Source organism: Phaethon aethereus, assembly GCF_964289735.1.
Source record: "Phaethon aethereus genome assembly, chromosome: 2".
NCBI lineage: Eukaryota > Metazoa > Chordata > Aves > Phaethontiformes > Phaethontidae > Phaethon > Phaethon aethereus.
The window spans coordinates 26,973,061-26,993,079 of record NC_138582.1 but is presented as its reverse complement, the minus strand read 5'-3'; the positions used below and the strand labels follow the sequence as shown (position 1 = coordinate 26,993,079).

Here is a 20,019-nt window from a genome sequence, read left to right as displayed (position 1 = left end):
ATTACGTATACCAAAAATGCAGGAGTACAGTCCTATAATGCAAACCCTATGCTGAACAAAGATGCTTGAAGTCTCATCTTAAACTGATTAAAGATTGCATGATTGCATGCCCAAAGCTTAAAAATAATTACATTCATAGTGAATTTATAATCCTTGGCTGCTGGTTAACATGGCGATGGTTATTCTGATACTGAATGTGCTGTCATTGCTCCCTTATGTCCATCAGCTACAGAACTTTCCTTTCGGAAGATGCTGGCCCCAGCACCTTAGTGGCTACTGTGCGGGCAAAGGACCCTGATGGAGATGGGCTGCTATATCTGATTACGGGAGGCAATGAGGAGGGCAACTTTGAACTGGATAGTCAGAAAGGCAAGTAAAGAGGTTTTAGAACACAGTTATTTACTGTATAATTTGTATTGACTCTGCTTCACCTGTGTGTAAACAATCATAAGAAAGCACCGAATTTATACAATCTGCAAATGAGTGTGCTTTTTATCAATGAGAATTATCTCTTTGATATGATGCTCACTCTCCAAATATCAACTAAAATTTGAGGTCCTGGTCCAAAGTCTGTGTCGTTTAAGAAGACTGAATCCTACACTTTTCAAGCAAAATGTTCAGTGGAATTTGTTGGATGGTCACATCCAGATGGTAGTGGTCAATGGCTCAATGTCCAAATGGAGATGGGTAACGAGTGGTGTACCTCAGTGGTTTGTACTGGGACCAATACTGTTTAATATCTTCATCAGTGACATCGACAGTGGGATTGAGTGCACCCTCAGCAAGTTTGCAGATGACACCAAGCTGAGTGGTGTGGTTGACAAGAAGGTCAAGTGCAGAGTCCTGTGCCTGGGTTGGGGCAAGCCCCAGTATCAATACAGGCTGCGGGATGAAGGGATCAAGAGCAGCCCTGCCGAGAAGGACTTGAGGGTACTGGTGGATGAAAAACTGGACATGAGTCAGGAATGTGCACTTGCAGCCCAGATGGCCAAGTGTATCCTGGGCTGCATCCAAAGCAGTGTGGCCAGCAGGTCGAGGGAGGTGATTCTGCCCCTCTGCTCTGGTGAGATCCCACCTGGAGTCCTGTGTCCAGCTCTGGAGCCCTCAGCACAGGAAAGACATGGGCCTGTTGGAGCGGGTCCAGAGGAGGGCCACCAAAATGATCAGAGGGATGGAACACCTCTCCTGTGAGGACAGGGTGAGCAAGATGGGGTTGTTCAGCCTGGAGAAGAGAAGGCTCCAGGGAGACCTTCTTGCAGCCTTCCAGTACTTAAAGGGGGCTTATAAGAAAGATGGGACAGACTTCTTAGCAGGGCCTGTTGCAATAGGACAAGGGGTAACGGTTTTAAACTAAAAGAGAGTAGATTTCAACTAGACATAAGAAAGAAATGTTTCCCAATGAGTGTGGTGAAACCCTGGCACAGGTTGCCCAGAGAGGTGGTAGATGCCCCATCCCTGGCAACATTCCAGGTCAGGTTGGACAGGGCTCTGAGCAACCTGATCTAGTTGATGTCCCCCCTCATTGCCGGGGGGTTGGACTAGATGACTTTTAAAGGTGCCTTCCAACCCAAACTGTTCTATAATTCTATGATTCTATGACTACAAACTGAACCAACAATACAGCAGAAGAGAAATGTGATGGTCACTTGGTTTTATTCGTTTTTTTACACAGTAAAATAAAATGACACTTTATGCTTCCAAATGTAGGTATCATTAAACTCCGCAGAAACCCACCGCCCAGCCTGAAAGGGCCACAATACACACTGAACATCACTGCGATAGATGACAATGCCTCGGGGGGACCCACCCCTCTCAGTAGTTTTGCTGAAGTTATTGTAGGAGTTAATGACATTAATAACAACAAGCCTGTCTTCAGAGAGGTAAGATGTCTTTTTGCAGATATCCTTTTCCCATCCATAATTGGGGTTATAGACTCTTCTTGGCTACTGGTGATTGCTGGTGGGTGGAAGGGACTGTGTGTGCAGAGCAGAATGAATCTGTAGGTGAACACACATCCAGTTTTCTTCATACTTAAAGAGAAAAGTCTTCATTCTCTTTTTTTTCCTTCCTCTCCCTTAGAGCTTGATTTCTTTGTGAGTATAAGTAATAGAAGTGATTTTCTTCTGAATTCTTCGCAGAAGTGCTGGGAAAAAATATTGACACTGTGCAGAAAATTCATGTGGCTCTGTGTAATAAATAGGATTGGATGTTTGGATGTGTTTCTAGTGCGCTTTCTACAGCGAGAGCACCTGGGTTCTGGAGAATCAGCCTCCAGGCACGTACGTGCTACAGGTGGAAGCCTACGATGCAGACCTCGGCGTTAACGGGGAGGTGAAGTATGGGCTCATGCACCGAGATGGAGCTTCCTTAGGCTTCAGCATTGACGCAGACACAGGTCAGTAGCTTCAGGTTACTGAGATAAAAAGAAAATGCTGTTGTATTGTAATGAGAATGCCACTGTATGACTGTGTCCATGTGGGCTCATGCTTTAACAGTTCAACTGCAGGGTTAGCTATAGCAGCTCGTAGAATAAACACTGGAAAAAGTTCAGAATATGTGGATAGCCGTGCATATAGATTAAGTTAAGATGATAGTGATTTAATTGACTAAGTAGGGAAACAAACCCCAGCTCAATTAGAAGATAAAACAGCTATTCTGTATCAGTTATCTTCCTATTGGTCAAGTGTGGCTATAAAAATGCAGAGCAGAAAGTTTGATTCTAAAAGCTTGAGTTTGTTCTTCCCTTTAATGTGGCCAGAGACTTCTTCAAAATGGTTTATTTCTCATCTCACGCACAAATAGGAGGTCCAGTGCAGTGCGTATAGAGGCAAAACCCTCATACCAGAACAATGGTAGTTGTAGTGACGGACAGTCTTGATGTGTTACAGATGAAGGAGTTATAAAAGTTGTTGAAGTTTCTACAGTCAAAGAGTAAGATGTGATATTTGCATGTCCAGGACAGCACAGAAGACTGGAAAGACTGACCACAGAGCAGCAAAATCCTGGTCCCTAGCATAGTAAGACATAGGTCTGGAAGTGGCCTCCAGAAGGCCAATTTAAAGTCACTCAATGAGAAGAAAAGATCTGAGACAGGGAGAGACTTGGTCAATAGAGAGGAAAAGCTAAATACTGGGAGAAAATTGTTCGATTTATTAACTGAGGTATGTGACTCTACCCTGTTTTAATCTGTTCAATGATGCAGCCTCCGGCTCCTATAGGAGAGATTACTTTGATTACATCACTTGTGCCTTCTGTGGTGTGACTCTTCCCCAGAGTAATAATAGTGTGTCTTTGAAATACTTGGTTACTTGGACCATTGCTGGAATAAACCTGAGAGGCCTCTCAATGAGGAGAAGAAAGTCCTTCTGTTCTCCATGAGGCATGAGATAGCAAGGTACTCAGACTGAAGCTCCTTATCAGGGCAGCAGGAGAGAAAGCTGTTGACTCCTGGCAGCATGTGGCATGTGAGGAGCAGAGAGGAGAGGAGAATTGGAGTTGGTCTTGGACAAGATGTGTTCCAGGATTGGCGTGGATTATGCTTGATGGTTGTGCTGCATGTGGTCAGAGCTTCCTCTTGTGTGGGAGACTTGGTGGTCCCTTTCTTCGAATTTAGTCCTGAGGCTGTAATGCACAGAAAAGGAGGTGTCTGTGTTCCCAGGAGTCATCACAACCACGCAGAGTTTTGACCGGGAGAAGCAGAGGGAGTATATGCTGTCTGTTACTGCTACTGACCAGGCACAGGAACCACTGATTGGCGTGTGTCAGATCATCGTCCTTATTGCTGACGTCAATGACAACGATCCCAAGTTTGAGAACAGTCGCTATCAGTGTGAGTGTTTCTTAACTACTTGTCCCAGTACCACAACATGAACCTGGTTAGTAGTTCCTTATAACAGTCGTCACTTTTTTAGGTGACCAGTCTTCCTTTGCTGCCGACTAAGCCAGTTACTGCTCAACCCATCATCAGTGAAAGCAAGCAGAATTGATCATTGTCCTCTTTATTCATTGCAATACTCTTAAAAACACTGACAGTCTTCACTCCTACAGATCAGGCAGGTCTGATCCCTTCCCTTTGCAGCTTTTCCTTGCCTAGTTTTTCTGCACTCTGGATTTTTATTCGATGTCCCAAAACACAACATGACATCCTAGCTGAGAAGTCATCAGCCCCGACTAGAAGAGCAATTGTCATCTGTGTCTCTTTGACACAGCACCTCTGTTCGAATAGGCTGGAGTGGTATTTATGTCTTGTCAAACAGCCCCAAATCCTTGGCTTCTAGCCTGCTATTGGCTGTGAGCCTTGATGCCTCCTGTAACTGTGCTGCTGAGCTAGCTTTCCCCGTTTGCCCTGGTGCCATTCCCTTTCTCATCCCCACATGATGTGCTTTTCATCAGTCTTTCATTTAATTTACTTGATGCTTCTCCAGTAAAACCCTGCACTTCAGTACACTCGGAGCCTTTACACTTGACGTCACCTACAAGTGACAAGCGTACTCTCTAGTTGCTGGACTAGGACAGGCCCTTCCTTGCGTAATTACCTTGCCAAGAATGGCAAAAAATGTGACAATAACTCCATTTTGGAGATGTTTTGCCAGTTCTGTGTAAATATCATGTAGGACAAAGCAGTGACCAATGCCTTATTAAAATGAAGATGGCTCAGAAGTTGTCTAGCATCACAGAGGCCAGCATTTTAGCAGGATTCAAAAAGAGATTGGATGCTTGCATGGCTGGATTTTAACAAGGAGAAGTGACCTGCTAGGAAATAGTCTAAATATACGTCCACACTTCAGAGGCATGCCCAAGGACGGAAAGAAATTTGTGTTGCACCTTTTAGAGTATCTTACAGTGACTATCTCCAAGTGCCAAGCTGGTTAAAATGTGCAGATTGGGAACAGCCATTTCTGTGTTCCTACCAATGGTTTCTGCAAACCTGGCCAAAGCAGCACTGAGAAGTCAGGCGGGAGTGATCTTACTGGGGAGAAATATTTTTGGACAGAACAGAGAAGTCCTTGAGGTAAAGGTAATGTTTATGCAAAGATGAACATCTCTACCTTTAAACATGTCCTTCAGGTGTAACTGCCTGGGATTATTTTTTTTCAAAAGTAGTGAAGCTGAGAGGTTGCATTTGGTAATTGTGATTACTTTGGCACTTCTGAGGAATGGGCAATTTTTTTTCTTTTTCCATGAACACAGGGAACCAGCAAAGGTCCTGTAGCAAAAGCTGTGCTTTTGGATGGGGAAACGGCAGATAATGAGGTCACTTTATGCATAGCACTTTTCCAGCATCTATACATAAGTAATCAATGTTTGCACGTCACAGAATTAAAAATAGCTTCTTCTCTAACAAGATCAAATGCCATTAGTCATAGATTTCTATTCTTCCTGGAAACTGCTCGTTCTTTATTCCTCTGCCCTCGAATGTTAGTCAAATCCCTGATTTAAGCCGTGCATTTTATCATCTGCTTGCAAAACAGACATTAAATAAATGATTAACTCTATGCAATAGGGATAGTATAGTAAGCATTAGAGTTATGCCAGCAGCAAGCAGAAGTACATAAAATGTGAGTGTATGGCCCTCCTAAGTAATTTTGTATTTTTTCTCACAAAGCGATTTAACAGGATTTGACTATAAAGGAATAAATTTAAACACAAGGAAAGGATATTTTACAGTGTTTCTCAGCAATAAATTCCATTTTCATTAATCTATTTTAGTGCCAGTAAATCTCTTCTGAGAGCAGCTTTTGGCTGTTACTGATGTACCAGGGACATGAATCCTAGGCCAATTAAATGTCCTGGGGGATGAGGGAAGCTAATTAAAGCTCAAATTTGTGTTCATGGAGCAAGCAGTGGTGGTGGTTTAGGGTTTTACTGCCCCACTGCCACAGACTGTAGATATTAAGGAAGAAAACCAAAACAGAAGACATGGCCACTCCACTTAATAAACAGTGTGCAGATCTGATTGTCCCACCTCAGAAATGCTAAAGGAGACACATACAAGGGAGATCAAAGAGAGGAAGCAGTTTCTGAACAAGAAGTGATTAACTAGACTGACTGGGTTGTCTAAACCTAACTGTGACAGCCATCACAGAATCAGAGAATGGTAGGGGTTGGAAGGGACCTCTGAAGATCATCTGGTCCAACCCCTCTGCCGAGGCAGGATCACGTAGGGCAGGTTGCACAGGAACACGTCCAGTCGGGTTTTGAAGGTCTCCAGAGAAGGAGACTCCACAACCTCTCTGGGCAGCCTGTTCCAGTGCTCCATCACCCCCACAGTAAAGTTCTTCCTCATGTTGAGGTGGAACTTCCTGTGCTGCAGTTTGTGCCCATTGCCCCTCGTCCTATCACTGGGCACTATTGAAAAGAGACTGGCTCCATCCTCCTGACAGCCACCCTTCAGATATCTATAGACATTGATAAGGTCCCCTCCCAGCCTTCTCTTCTCCAGACTAAACAGCCCCAGGTCTCTCAGCCTTTCCTCATACAAGAGATGTTCCAGTCCCTTAATCATCCTCGTAGCCCTCCATTGGACTCTCTCCAAAAGTTCCCTGTCTCTCTTGACCTGGGGAGCCCAGAACTGGACACAATACTCCAGCCTTCCCACTGCCGGGGCTGTTTCAATCCACTGGGCTGATGGAGCCTTAGTGCATGGAAGGGGCTCAAAAACCCGATCAGGCAAGCACCTGTGGCTACTTGGAGGAGGAATTGGGACTGGATGGCTGAGGATGGAGGGAAGAGCAGGACCCAAGTCAGATCAGAGCAATTTAAAGACCGGGTGTGGAAGAGAGGCAGCCAGCAGGCATGCGATAGCTTTATATAAAATTGTGCCTTGCAGAGAGGAGGGCAGTAGGAAATGACTGCTCATGATTTCCCATAATTTTGTTGGTGTCCCTGCCAGAAATCAGGCTTTAGGAAGACAAAATTAATTATTCTTCTGTGCAATGGGTACTTCAACTGTGCGATTCTTTGCCACCAGATTTTTAGATGATGTTTATAAAAGCAGGTTCAAAGCAGTATTGGTCTGTCTAGGGCTACGGACACAAAGACAGAGCATCTGTCTCAGGTGGATTGCTGGGAACAGGGAGCAAGACCTCAGGAAAGGAGCATGTATAAAAAGATCATAGCACCCTTGCCCTGGGCAGCTTCTCCAAAACACGGGGTGTTGCGGAGGATCTTTATTCGCTATGACCCGAGCCTTCACGCTTGGCGATTGCCTACTGCCTCCTGCGGGCGACGCTGCCGCCGCCACTCACCTTCAGGATTAATTCAATCCACAGAGAATTCCTTTTGATGCCAGCCTGCCTTTATCAGCAGCCGAGGCCGGCTGGGCTGTGATCGGCAGCAGCGGGCGCGCGGGCGGCCGCGGGGAGAGGCAGGAGTGCTGGCAGTGGCGCGGTCAGTACAGCTGCTTCACCAGCAGCTCGCTGAACAGCCCAGCGTCTCAGGGGAGAGGGAAGGGGAAGCTAAAAGAGGACTGTAGGCACTCTGTTACTGACGATACTTTCTAATTTGCCTCATGACGGAAACATTTAATCTCCCGTGAAGGAGACTATGAGGTTTTGCAGGCCTATTTCTATTACACTCAGCCTGGTAAATCAGTGCAAGACCTACTGACACAACCTTTGTCTTTCCAAAGATTTCCTCAGCGAAGACACTCCCGTGGGGACAAGTTTCCTCCGTGTTGCAGCTCATGACAATGACCAAGGAGTGAATGCTGCTGTCACATACTCAATGTTAGAGCATCAGCTGGAATACTTCCAGATCAACCCCAGCACGGGCTGGGTATATGTGAACCGCCCGCTATCCCAGGTAATGCGACTCTGTGCTTGGAGCAGAGCAACCTCAAACCCCTCAAATTTATTGCAGAAGGTTAATTGAAATCTCTTTGATTTGTACAAAACGGTTTGCAAACGTCCTCAATCTTCTTCGTTTCATAGACAATGCGTGTTAGTCGGTACGTCGTGGCGACAGATGGAGGGAACAGGAGCAGCACTGTGGAGCTGACGGTAACTGTCACTAATGCGCTCAGCCAGCCACCCCGGTGGGAGCAGAGCAGATACTGGGTAACCATCCCGGAAAACACCATTCGTGACACCAAGATAGCGGTATGTTAGAAGTGCAATTAGTTCCCTCCCTCATCTTTTCATTTCATCATCTTCCTCTGTTGTGCTCTGTCTCCATGTTGAGAGTGCATGGATGCCCACTCGGCAACCTCACTGTGTTTCCTTCGAGCCTTCACAGCTGCGTAGCCCGTTAGTGTTTGTCAGGAGTACCTGTTGCAGAATAGGCTGGCATTTCAGCTGGCAGCAGTTTTCCCAGTGACGTCTTACACCAACGGCCCTCAGGGTGTGCTCCCGCAGGCAGCGGCTTTGAAGGAGAAGCAAGACCCGTGCCCTGCCTGTGCGGGAAATCCTTGAGTGTTCCCACCAAGGGCCAGCTCCTCACTCCTGCATCCTCAGTGGACCGTGCTGCCTGCCTGCATCTCTCCTACAGCTTTTCTTAGTTTAGCGCTACAGCATGGAACGGCTGTCGTTTGCTCTGGGCTCTTCTAACCGAAACCAATTAGTTTTTAACCTGCACAGACATATTCTTTAAGGATAGTCTCTTCCATAAATTGTCAGATAATTCCTGCCTTCCTCCTCCTGCATGTAATATCCAAGCACTTGCAAACAGTTTTGTTTGTATCTTGCCTGGTAAAATGTACCACTCAGTGGAGAAACAGTCTCCTTTTGGATGGCTTTTGTTTTGGAAGGAGGAGAGAGGAGGGATTTCCTTTAGCTGGTGATGCAGTTCTTGCTTGGCACATTTACAGGCAGGCAAACGTGCTGCTGATTAAAGACCTGCATCGAACCTAAATGTTGTAAAATGAAACTCACCTCTTTAAGCTGTTGCTCTTTTGTCTGTTATCCAAGTCATACAGGCATGCATGTTCTTGGAGAACACATATGTCCGTATGTTCTTGCCGTCAAACTGAACATTTAACACTTGCAACCCTGCGCTTCATGAACGTATGTGGTGGCTCTTTTCTTCTTCAGACCATCAAAGCCACATCCCCTCATGGTGATCCCAGGGTTACGTATAATCTGGAGGAGGGTCAAGTTCCAGAGACTAACATGCCAGTTCGTTTCTATCTGAAGCCAAACAGAGCTGATGGATCTGCTTCTCTTCTAGTCGCTGAACCACTTGACTTTGAGACAACTAAGTTTTTCACCCTGACAGTCCGGGCGCAAAACGTAGCAATGACTCCTTTAGCTTCCTTTACCACTGTTTGTGTGAACGTAACAGGTAAGCTTTGCTGCTGTTAGAACGCTCGATATTCTTGTTATTTTTAGTATAACACCATAAATTAAGGTAACACCTGTGAAATCCCAAGCCACCTAAGAATGCCTTGTACGTTTCTGTGCTGTAAAAGGAAGTTGTGCAGTCATTAAAAAGGTCTGCCTGAGACATTTTCTAAGGGCTATAAAATAATGTGATAATGCAAAAATGGGCCATGTGAACGTTTATGCAACACTAGTGCTTGCTTTTATAAGTGTAATTGCAAAGATTTTCTTTTGATAGGAGGGAAAATCTAGTCAATAGCCCCAAGCTATTGAAAGGAGATGAGTATTACTAGAAATGTTTTGTGCTATAGAAAGAGAAATAGCTCAGATAGATATCAAGCAGAAACCAAATCTGTTTAGGGCTTGTTGTTACATTCAGAATTTTCTATTTAACACTGAGGTTAAAACTGTAGAAATGAAAATGCAATAGGTATAGTTTTCAAAGATTTGATCCAACCCCCCTTATAGTGGATCTTTTTGTAAGGCTCTACCATAGATCCACATAGAACTATAAAAATCTGATTTTAATCCCTGCTTTCTAAAGCGTTAGTGGAGTTACTTTTGATATGTAGTCATTTAGATGAAAATATGAATAAGTGAAGTCCCCAGCAAAAACATTTGTCTTGCTTACCACCAAGTGGAAATTTGAATGGGAATCCAACTTCCCTGCTTCACTTTATCACAGCATTGTCCTGTCCTTCACAGCCCACCAATGCAAAAACCCTTCAGGTTTGTAGAGCAAGAGTGCTTCAAGTCAGAGTCTGAACCTCATTGTAGATTATGGACCCTGTCCCAAAAGATTTTTCCTATAGTGCAGTTATTGGTATCAGAATTTGGGAGAAACTTCATTTTGCTCACAAGCAAAAATCCTTTTTCAATAACTTAGTATTTCATACAAAAAAAGATTTACGCACGTGTGTATGCATTAGTGGGAGAAAAAAGCAAGTTAAACACCTTTAAGAGAGAAATAACAGCCAGAAAGTTTCATATGCAGAATTGTCCTTTATTTATGCACAAGCACACAGAAAAGGAAGTCTTTTATAGCATCTTATTTTCCTTGCCTTGGTCAATGAATTTGCTGAAACTTATCTCTAAGAAGATATATTCTCTTCTATAAAATAAAAAAAAAAGTCTGTTGGAAAAGAAGTTTTCACAGACAATTATGCATATGAGAGAGAAAGAAAATTGGGATTTATGGGAGCCCACACTGACAACTTAAAAAAAAAAGTAATTTAAGACATTGCTCCTGTAAATAGTTGTGTGTCAGAATTAATGGAGTCATGTGGCAGTAGTAGAAGTAAATGTGTGCTTAAGGGTTTGCAGAATGCGATATTAAGAATTTTGTCTGTTCTTCATAAAGACAGATGGATCCGAGGAACTGTCATTATAGCTCCTCTGTTTTGGCACTGTGCCACGACACGGGAAAATCAACTTTCTTAAAATGTGGCTGTTAAACTGTGAAAAGTGCAAAAAGATGTAGGGGACTACGCAGCATTTCTGAGTTTAGTCGTCTTACAGACAAAGAGGAACACTGGGCTGATTTGTCATGGGTTGAGCAGGAGGACGTGATTCCAGAGAAGTTTAAACGGATCCGAGTCAGTGCTGCCATAGTTCTCCTGCCTGTCCCTTGTGCTCACCTGGTCCTACACAGCAGCTTTAGGGAGAAAATGTGTCAGAAACTGGCCCTTCAGAACACTGGACATATTTTTTCCAGTTTAAATCTCTACAGGGATCAGGCAAGGAAGACAAAGCAAGACCAGCACTGATATAAGCTTAACGAGGCTTTGCGTGATGCTTAATCTGACCTGACTGCAGATGGCCGCTACCAGGGCAGCCCTTTCTTTCCTTCAGCTGCGCGATCTCACCACGTCCCTTGTGTTGGATCTGGTGATTACACAGCTGCAGAGCATGTCAGATCAGCTAGCCCCATTCTCTACAGAAAGTCAGTCTTCTCTCAGAGCAACAAAATGAGCACTGTCAGCACGGGACCATGTGTTCCTGCTCGTGGGAAGGGGGATCCCATGGCTTAGAGCAGGAGGACAAGAGTGGGAAGAACAGCATGCTTCCTTTGGACATCGTCCAGTGGTTAGATGACGGGAGGCTAATGTGCAACTGTATCCTAAATAATCATTAGGTCCTAGAGCCTAACATAACTCTGGCTATACTGCCCTGCAAAGGCCAAGCAAGACTGTCTTACACGTTTCCTTCGTCAACTCTATAGACTCTTCAGTTTTAATTTACTTTGTCCGCTTAATAAAAATGCTGCAATTAGCTACTGCTGTGGATAACCAGCTGTAGATAACCAGAAGACCTCCCGGTCCTGGCCCTCATGGACTTACTATGAGATCATCACTGGTCAAATTGTTAGCTAGTATCTCAGCTGAGATTAGGCGACTATCTCCCAGAAACTGCTCAATGTCCATAAAATACTTCCTGACAGCTGCCATGAAAATAGGAAGACCCAAAGCAGGATTGCTTCTTACTATGAATAATGTGAGTTCTTTCTCCAAGCAAAATTATGACTGTGGAAAAAAAATATAGTAAAAAAAGTCTTCAAACATTTTGTCACCATGGTCTCCATCTCCTCCTTTTGCAGATGTCAATGATAATGTTCCATTTTTCATGTCTTCTAACTACGAGGTGTCTGTGCCAGAAGGAGCTGCTGTTGGCACATCTGTGATTCAGGTGTTAGCTATGGACTTGGATTCTGGCCTACATGGAGAGGTTTGACCTTACATCCAATTCTTTTCCTCCCAATGGGCAAGTTTTAGTATTGTAATTAGTGAGAGTGCGCAGACCGCAGATGATAGATGATAGATGTGGCTCATGTGGTAATGAGCCACAAACGCTTCTTACAGCACTTGTCAAGCATTTGTCTAGCATACGCCTGATGCGCATAATATGGGGTGCAGGCAGAGAAGATCCTGTTCGTGATCTTGGGATCCTGCACCTAGCAGCTCATCCTGATCCAGTAACTGTGACAAAGCACTGCTGCATGATTCTCAGGGTTGTTCCCATGACAAGACAAGTAGAGGTGGCTGCAGAACATGTTGCCAAACTCTTGTCTCTTCAGCTCATTATTTAATTGACCATCAGTGATTACGATCAGTTAAACACGGCCATTTAAATATGGTCAATTAAATAACATTTCATTTCACCATCATTGGTCAAATGGTTGGTCAAACTAACGTTTAACGACCGTTATCATAATGACCTAATCCTAGGAAAAAGCAGTGTTATGAAGGAAACTGCTTGTTCTCTGTGCATTTTCCTGAGTTTTTTCCAAAAATCCTACTAGCTCTTCTGTGAGGGACCTCTAGCTAGTAGAGAGCTGCTGTTCTGTAACTGTCATTTTGCTTCTGAAGAGCAACCTGTGTAGTGTAATTGCTTGGCGGTGCTCTGGGCATGACTTAGGGGTGGCAGTGGAAATGTCTTTTTCAGATGAGGAAGCCAAACCTTTGTTAAAGTGAAAAATTTGCATAGCTTCATCAGTGGAGGTTTTTATTTGTTCAGTCCTGTTGAACGGGCCCCAAACTCTGTTAGCCCCATTTTTTTTTTGAGATCACAGAATCACAGAATCATTAAGGTTGGAAAAGACCTTTAAGATCATCAAGTCCAAGCATCAACCCAGCAAGAAGCACAGTGGGTTCCTAGAAGCTGGGGAGACACCAGGGAATATGTCATTCCATACATTCTCTGCCCTTCTGTTATTCATGATCTTTCTTAACTGCTCCTACTGGCCAGTTAGGTTAGATTAGATAAGATACTGGGCTTGATAGGCCTTCATATCACTGGTAGAGATGTTCTTCTGTTTGAGAATTCTGTTTTTTTATATCAAAATGGGCAAAAGACTTAGAAAAATTCTGTCCAGATGAACTGTCTTTCCTTAAAGTCTTGCTCCTTTGCAGGTAGCCTTAGGAGGCTACTGGGGAGGGGGGAGCTCACAGCACTCGGACATACAAATGAAAGTGGAAAAAGCAGGCTCTCTTACCGATTTCCTTTTTAGGTTCACTACGTAATATTGAAAGATGCTAGTGAGGATTACCAGTTCTTCACCATTGAGCCCGAGACAGGAATTATTTCCACCCATGCATCTTTTGACAGAGAGAAAAGAGCCTCTTACTTGATTGAAGTTCAATCTCAGGACTCTTCAGAATCTGCTAGACCTGGTGTCCATGGGCAGCCCAACACAGGTAAAACTAGTAAGGAATTATATATTGGGTAAAAGATATCAGAGATTGGGTTCCTTAACTTTTCTAGACATGGGGAGTATGTGAGCTGTCTGGAATACGACAAGGTATTCCACCTCTGCCATATCTAGTCTGCATGTTCCTCTTGCATCTCCTTCTTAGACACAGCCTACGTAAGGATTTTTGTCAGTGATGTGAATGACAACGCTCCGGCATTTCCTCGGTCAGTGTATGAGGTCAGCATAGATGAGGACAGGGATGTTGGAAGTCCGGTTGTAACAGCAACAGCGGATGATGAAGATGAAGGTGAGTGGACCTGACCTGCATGTCTTTCTCTTTAAGTCCCCTTAGTATTACTGTGTGTTGTGTGTAGGGCTACTTCCTTCTTGAGCAAACAAATCTCTGCATTCAGGAGATAATTAAGCATTCTTAAAAGTCAGGAGACAAGATCTGAGCATGTGGCAGCATGTTCTTTTCTTAGGTGCTCAGGTTCACAGTGCAAATGTTAAGCTAGCTGGCAATCTCTTTGGGGTAGAATGAAATCACCTGGAGTCACAACCCTGCTGTAACTTCACAAGAGATAACGTAAAACCCCACTGCTGAGCATGTGTTTGCTTTGTGCTGACTCCTGTGCTTTCCAGAGCTTCTTGCGAGCCAGTTTTACTTATTACTGTTGCAAGAAAACCAAACCCATGTGCTTTTAGGTGAATTAAGGAGTTGGACTCTGCCTGTGGAAGAATTTGTCAAACAGTGGAAAATGTGCGATGACATAGATGGAAATGAAGGCAAGGAGAAGGCAGGAAAAAAAGGGAAAGCCAGACCTTCTTTTGGGGCTTACACTGTTACATCAGCTCTGACGGTGTGAAACTGCCCCTACGGTGTGGTGAGACCAGATGGGCTGAGCCAGTCCAACAGCATGCACCACCAGTCAGTTCCCATCTTTGCTTCTTCAGGGGCTTTTTTGCTCCTTTCATCAGTTGGTCCAGCTCAACTTGCTGGAGGAAAACAAACACATTGGTAAAAAAAGAAAGTAAGCTGGTGCGTTGGTGACAGAGCCCAAATGAGCACCGAGGAACGGGTTGCCTGTGATGGAGAAGTAAAAAGGTCATTTAAACCCAACTGCTGCACTTGAGAGGATTTGGCAAAAGCAGTTAGCGAGTGATGCTGAAAGGCAGGCTGCAAAGGCCTCTTCCAAGCACTAAGCAATGTTGAGCACAGCCTTTTCACTTTCTTGTCATCCATGTTGCTCTAGTCTTCTCACCCATGGTTGACTCACAACTAAAAATGCTGAATGTTCTTTCTACTAGTTCTAGTTCACCTATTTAATTAGGGAAATGACTTTCTGTCCTGGAATGCAATGTCATGGGGTTTTTTTTTTCCTTTCAAACCAGTAAACATGAAGTGCCAAACAATTTTTTTTTAATTATTCCTAAATGTTTTGCAGCAATCAAACAACTGCTGTTGTACAGGTGGAGTGCTCTTCTGAGATGAGTTCTTGCTCAAAATAGAGGACTTCTGTTATATTTTAGCACCATCCAGTGGTTAAAAATAAAAAAAAGTTAAGGAATATTGTCATTTGAAATGGGAGATTTAGGAAACAAAAGATAGCAAAAATATCTTCTAGTATTTTAATAGCATGTTACCTTTTTATTATTGGCAAATAAATGCATATTAAATTAGAGGCACACAGTTCCTTCACTACCGATAAACAGGTGCTTGTCTGTGACTGGAAATTACATTTGTCAATATAAATGCAGACCCAACCCCCAATCTGCCACACACAATCCCTTCAAATTATACACATGGATCATTCTGTTTGTGGCTGTGTCTATGTTTTATGTCTCCCACACACTGTAACAGGCTACTCTGGGCAAATAAAGTTTCTCCTGGATACATGTCCAGTGTGTGTAGCTGGATTTAGCATTCAGACAGTGGACGGGCAATGGTTGTTTGCTTTCTCTTGTAGGTGCAAATGCCAAACTAAGGTATCAGATCACATCAGGAAATGTGAAAGGAGTTTTTGATGTAGAACCTGAGGTTGGAACTGTCTTAATCTCTCAGCCTCTGGATTACGAACAAGAACAACGTTATGAGCTCCGGCTTGTAGCTTCTGATGGAAAATGGGAAAACCACACTCTTATCATCATCAATGTCATCAATAAGAATGATGAAGCACCAGTCTTCACTCAGAACGAATATCAGGGCAGTGTCTTGGAGGAGCTCACAGATCTGCCTGTACTTGTCCTAAAGGTAAAGTAGTTTGCACAAAGCAGGGCAACCTGACTTTTTGTTCAGCTCAATCCCACCCATTCACACAAATTGAAAAAGATAGTTTCTTTAGGGTGGGCGAGCCTTGGTATTAGGATTTAGCTAGCAACTTTCTGTAAAGAAGAGAATAAAGAAAGTCTGATTGAATTTGTGTGATGGGCTTGCTCACTTGACCAGCATAAATAACAGTTGGACTCAGTGATCTCAAGAGTATTTTCCAACCTAAATGATTCTGTGACTCAAAATGTTGAAAAATGTGGTGGCTTTCCTTTACAGAGCAGAGTTAGCATATTTGGAGTAACTGTATAGGCATAGTGTTGTTGGCACATCTACCTCATGCATTTAAGTTACAGACTTTTTGGCTACATTTATACTACCAAATAAACATTACCAGGGATTGTTCTTTGACTCTGCAACTCGATCATCTTCATTGCTTTGTTGTTAGAGCAGTCCCTGGCATGAGGACTGCTTGGCTGGCCCAACCATCAGTCTCCCAAACAATCCTTGGATGCAAATCAGGAGCTGGGCGTTCTCTCTGACCTGTGCTGATAATCAGCGTGGATGTACGGCCACGCTGTTTTCGCAGCCTTCTGTTCACTCGGAGAGAAACAGCCCCTGTTTGCCTTTGTATTCCAGCTCCAAAGGGTTTCGTAAGAAACATTTGATCAGCAGATCTGTTCTTACTTCCACTTGGTCCTTCCTGCAGTTATTTCCTCTTTCCAAAATACACTATGAAGCAGAATATATTTGTCTGTCTAAAGGCGATCTTTTGTTTCTCTGGGCTGTGCATGATGTTTATTGAAAGACTACTTGACCTGAATGACTCAAACCAGTAGACCTTTGCTGTTAAAATGCATGCTATTTATTTAGCCTGCACAATACCATCTACGATCAATAAAATAATAGTGATTTCCCCTTTTCTTTTACATAAATACTTACCTGCTATGGCTTTTTCCAGGTTTCTGCAACAGACCCTGACCAAGCAGCTGATCAAAATGCCATTGACTATTCCCTGCACGGACAGGGAGCCGGTAGTGAATTCAGCATCAATGAGAACACAGGTGAGATCAGCGCAAATAAAAGGTTAGACCGTGAGAAGCGATCAACGTGGCGCTTTCTTGTTCTTGCAACGGATGAGAGTGGAGAGGGACTGACCGGCTTTGCAGATGTGATCATAGAAGTGAGGGATGTGAATGACAACGCACCCCTTTTCCTCTGTGTGCTGGAAAGCTGTTTCGTGGGCCATGTCCCTGAGGATTCTCCAGCAGACACTCCCGTCATGGAAATGACAGCAGTGGACCTTGATGACCCAAAGGCTGGTATGAATGCTGTACTAACATACAGCATCATTCAGAATGTCCAAAATGAAATTAATCTGGACTTGTTCTCAATTGACTCAGTTAGCGGCACCATCTATACAGTGCTTGGGTCCCTGGATCGGGAGAAGGAAGACAAGTACCTAGTAGTGGTTGAGGCCAGAGATGGAGGAGGGCTCACTGGGACAGGCACTGCCACTATTTTGGTGACCGACATAAACGATCATGCTCCAGTCTTCCTGCAAAAGATCTACACAGCATTTGTTTCTGAGAACGCGAGTATTAACACTGAGGTGGCAGTGGTGTCTGCTGTGGACAGAGATGAGGGAGACAATGCCATGATGACGTTCAGCATCCTTGATGGGGACAATGACCACAAGTTCTCCATAGAGACAGATGAAGTTAACAACTGTGGGTTTATCCGGCTACGAAAGCAGATTGACTTTGAGAAGCCTCATGAGAGGGTGTTCAATTTGACTGTGAAAGCAGAGGACATGGATTTCTTCAGCATCGCTCACTGCGTGATCTATGTGGAGGATTCCAATGACCATGCTCCTGTCTTTTACCCCCAGTTCTATGAAGTGGCTGCACTGGGGGAAGACGCGCCTGTTGGCACCAAAGTTGTTCAGGTTTCTGCTGTTGACTTGGATTCTGGCCTGAACGGAAGGTTTTCTTTCCACCTGCTAAACAAGTCTGACCCGGGTGGCCAGTTCTCTGTGGCTAGTGATGGGTGGGTGATGGTTGCAGGACTGCTGGATCATGAGACAGTGACACAGTACCAGCTCATTGTCATTGCCACTGATATGGGGCAGCCCCCTCTGACTGGCAGTGCCACTGTTTTAGTGACTCTGCAGGATGTAAATGACAACGGGCCAGAGTTTGAGGCTCATTATAACCCAGTGGTTTGGGAAAACACAGCTTCTCCACAGGTTGTCCAAATGAATGAGACCTCTACTTTGCTGTACGCTAAGGACCGAGACACTGCTGCTAATGGAGCACCTTTCTCCTTTCACCTTCTCAGTGATTTCGATAGTCTGACTAACTTCAACTTGCAGGACTTCCACAATGGAAGTGCCTTGCTCACCGCGCTGCGTACCTTTGACAGGGAAGTGCACAAGGTGTTCTACCTGCACATCCTGATCACAGACAGCGGGATCCCGCCGATGAGCTCCACCAATACACTGACTGTGAATATTGGGGACCAAAATGACCACCCGCATTCTGCTGGCTACATGGAATGTCTCATTTACAGCTATGATGGTAAATTACTCCCTGATGCTTGCTTCCAAGTGTGACAGTAAGGCCAAAGGAGCAGCTGTGACATTCGCAACAGGACTCTGTCCTGTCTCACATAAGCTAAGATCTTAGTAGAGATGCTACTCGAGTTTGCTTAAGCACGCCCAGAGAGATGTAGGTGCGTGGGGCACAGGACTCTGGGCCACGTAATTTGTGGAAGAAACTGAGCCAGCCTGAAGGAAAAGCATAGCTGGCTGCTATTCTATGCATGTTTCTATCAAACTTGAGTAATGGTCTCTTGTTTTCAGATGCAGTCTTACAGCAGCATTAACATTTGGGGGGGATGCAAATTAACAATTCATAATGTTGCTGAGAAGTGATGAGTCTGAATGCTGAGAACCTTCTTCCTCCTCCTTAAACCTTTTTCCTCCTCCAGACTGAATTCAAGTTTAGTGAATATACTTAAGCTGAACTCGGGTATAAACAGCCTGAGACATTCATATAAACCTTCAGCTGACAAATGCTGTTATGGGGGAACTTTCTGTGAATGTTGGCTGCAGGCAGTGCAAGAGAAGCCACCTTTCCCTTCTTGCTTTGGCAATTGGTGAAATCTTGTGATCCAGTGTCCCCACATAATAAGCCCAACAGCAAAATAAACCACACAGGTAGGAAGATTTGGGATGCTTGCATCCATGTAGGCTCAGGTCATTCCTTCCTCTTCTACTCTGCTGTGTACCCTATGGTTTGATAGCACATTAAATAGATTGTCTGTTGTGAGCACACTAGAAACTACTTCTGTGTAGATGCTGTTGACCATTTATTTGTACTGAAGCATTGTTCTGCCTGTTGTGTGTTCACTGTCAAGTTCAGCTTATTGTAAAGTTGAAACCAAGTCTGGTTGCTGTTTGCTGAGAAACTCTGCTTGTACACTAAGTACCAGATCTTTTCATTAAGCCTGAATTCCCTTTTAGTTGCATCTTTGAAGGTTAAACTCATCTGTACTGTTAATTTGTGGGAGGGACTGTGCAAGTCTTCAGATTTTCGGTTATGTAAAATATTAATGAGAGACAGAATCAGAAGGCTACTATCATGTTGTATGTTACATTCATATAATGTGGGAGTCAAACACCAGGGCATCCTGTGTACCGTCTCCTGCAAAATATGCAATGGATGTTCCAACAGTTGCAGGAGAGGTACAGTTTTCTCTCATTTTTGCATGCATCCCTCAGTTGTCAGGGTTTGTGCTGTTCCATTTCACAAGGTGAAGTCCCACATTTTCTCCTCTTCTTTGTGTATCCTTGATTCTTTACTCAGTAGATCTATGAATTCAGATACCTGTGGACCCTTCCTTCAGAAATAGCTTTTGTAAAACAAAAAAATGCTAATTTGTGAGCTTTGCTGAGAGGATGCAAAGCCAAGTCCCTACTCAAAATAAGCCTGGTTACTGTATTTTGGACATCCTCTCTATCTTGCTGTAATTTCCTCCAAATTGCTATTGGTTTTTGCCCGTTATAACCCAGTCAGCATTTTGGTTGTTTGTCCTGCCAAACCCCAATCCCTGTCTAAACCACTCTGTAAGTTGGTTGAATACTGCAGCTAAAATACTGAAAACGAGTAATTCTGAATATCTCTTACATCTTTCCTCAGAGGTGGCTTTTCTTTTTTCCTTCCCATTACTTTCCACTGCAGCCA

At 44.0% G+C, this 20,019-nt stretch overlaps 1 protein-coding gene across 1 annotated transcript in view; it reads left to right on the top strand.

Moving 5' to 3' along the window:
* LOC309417852 (neural-cadherin-like) overlaps positions 1–20,019 on the top strand; it is a gene marked incomplete at its 3' end in the record, with an annotated part of 61,648 nt that overhangs the window by 25,222 nt on the left and 16,407 nt on the right. Inside the window, exons 7-18 of the mRNA XM_082015424.1 lie at positions 227–369; positions 1,708–1,880; positions 2,227–2,395; positions 3,659–3,829; positions 7,631–7,803; positions 7,932–8,099; positions 9,030–9,279; positions 11,914–12,041; positions 13,324–13,510; positions 13,670–13,813; positions 15,474–15,757; positions 16,734–18,351. Coding sequence (XP_081871550.1) covers positions 227–369; positions 1,708–1,880; positions 2,227–2,395; positions 3,659–3,829; positions 7,631–7,803; positions 7,932–8,099; positions 9,030–9,279; positions 11,914–12,041; positions 13,324–13,510; positions 13,670–13,813; positions 15,474–15,757; positions 16,734–18,351 — 3,608 coding nt within the window. The remainder of the gene's footprint in view (positions 1–226; positions 370–1,707; positions 1,881–2,226; positions 2,396–3,658; positions 3,830–7,630; positions 7,804–7,931; positions 8,100–9,029; positions 9,280–11,913; positions 12,042–13,323; positions 13,511–13,669; positions 13,814–15,473; positions 15,758–16,733; positions 18,352–20,019) is intronic.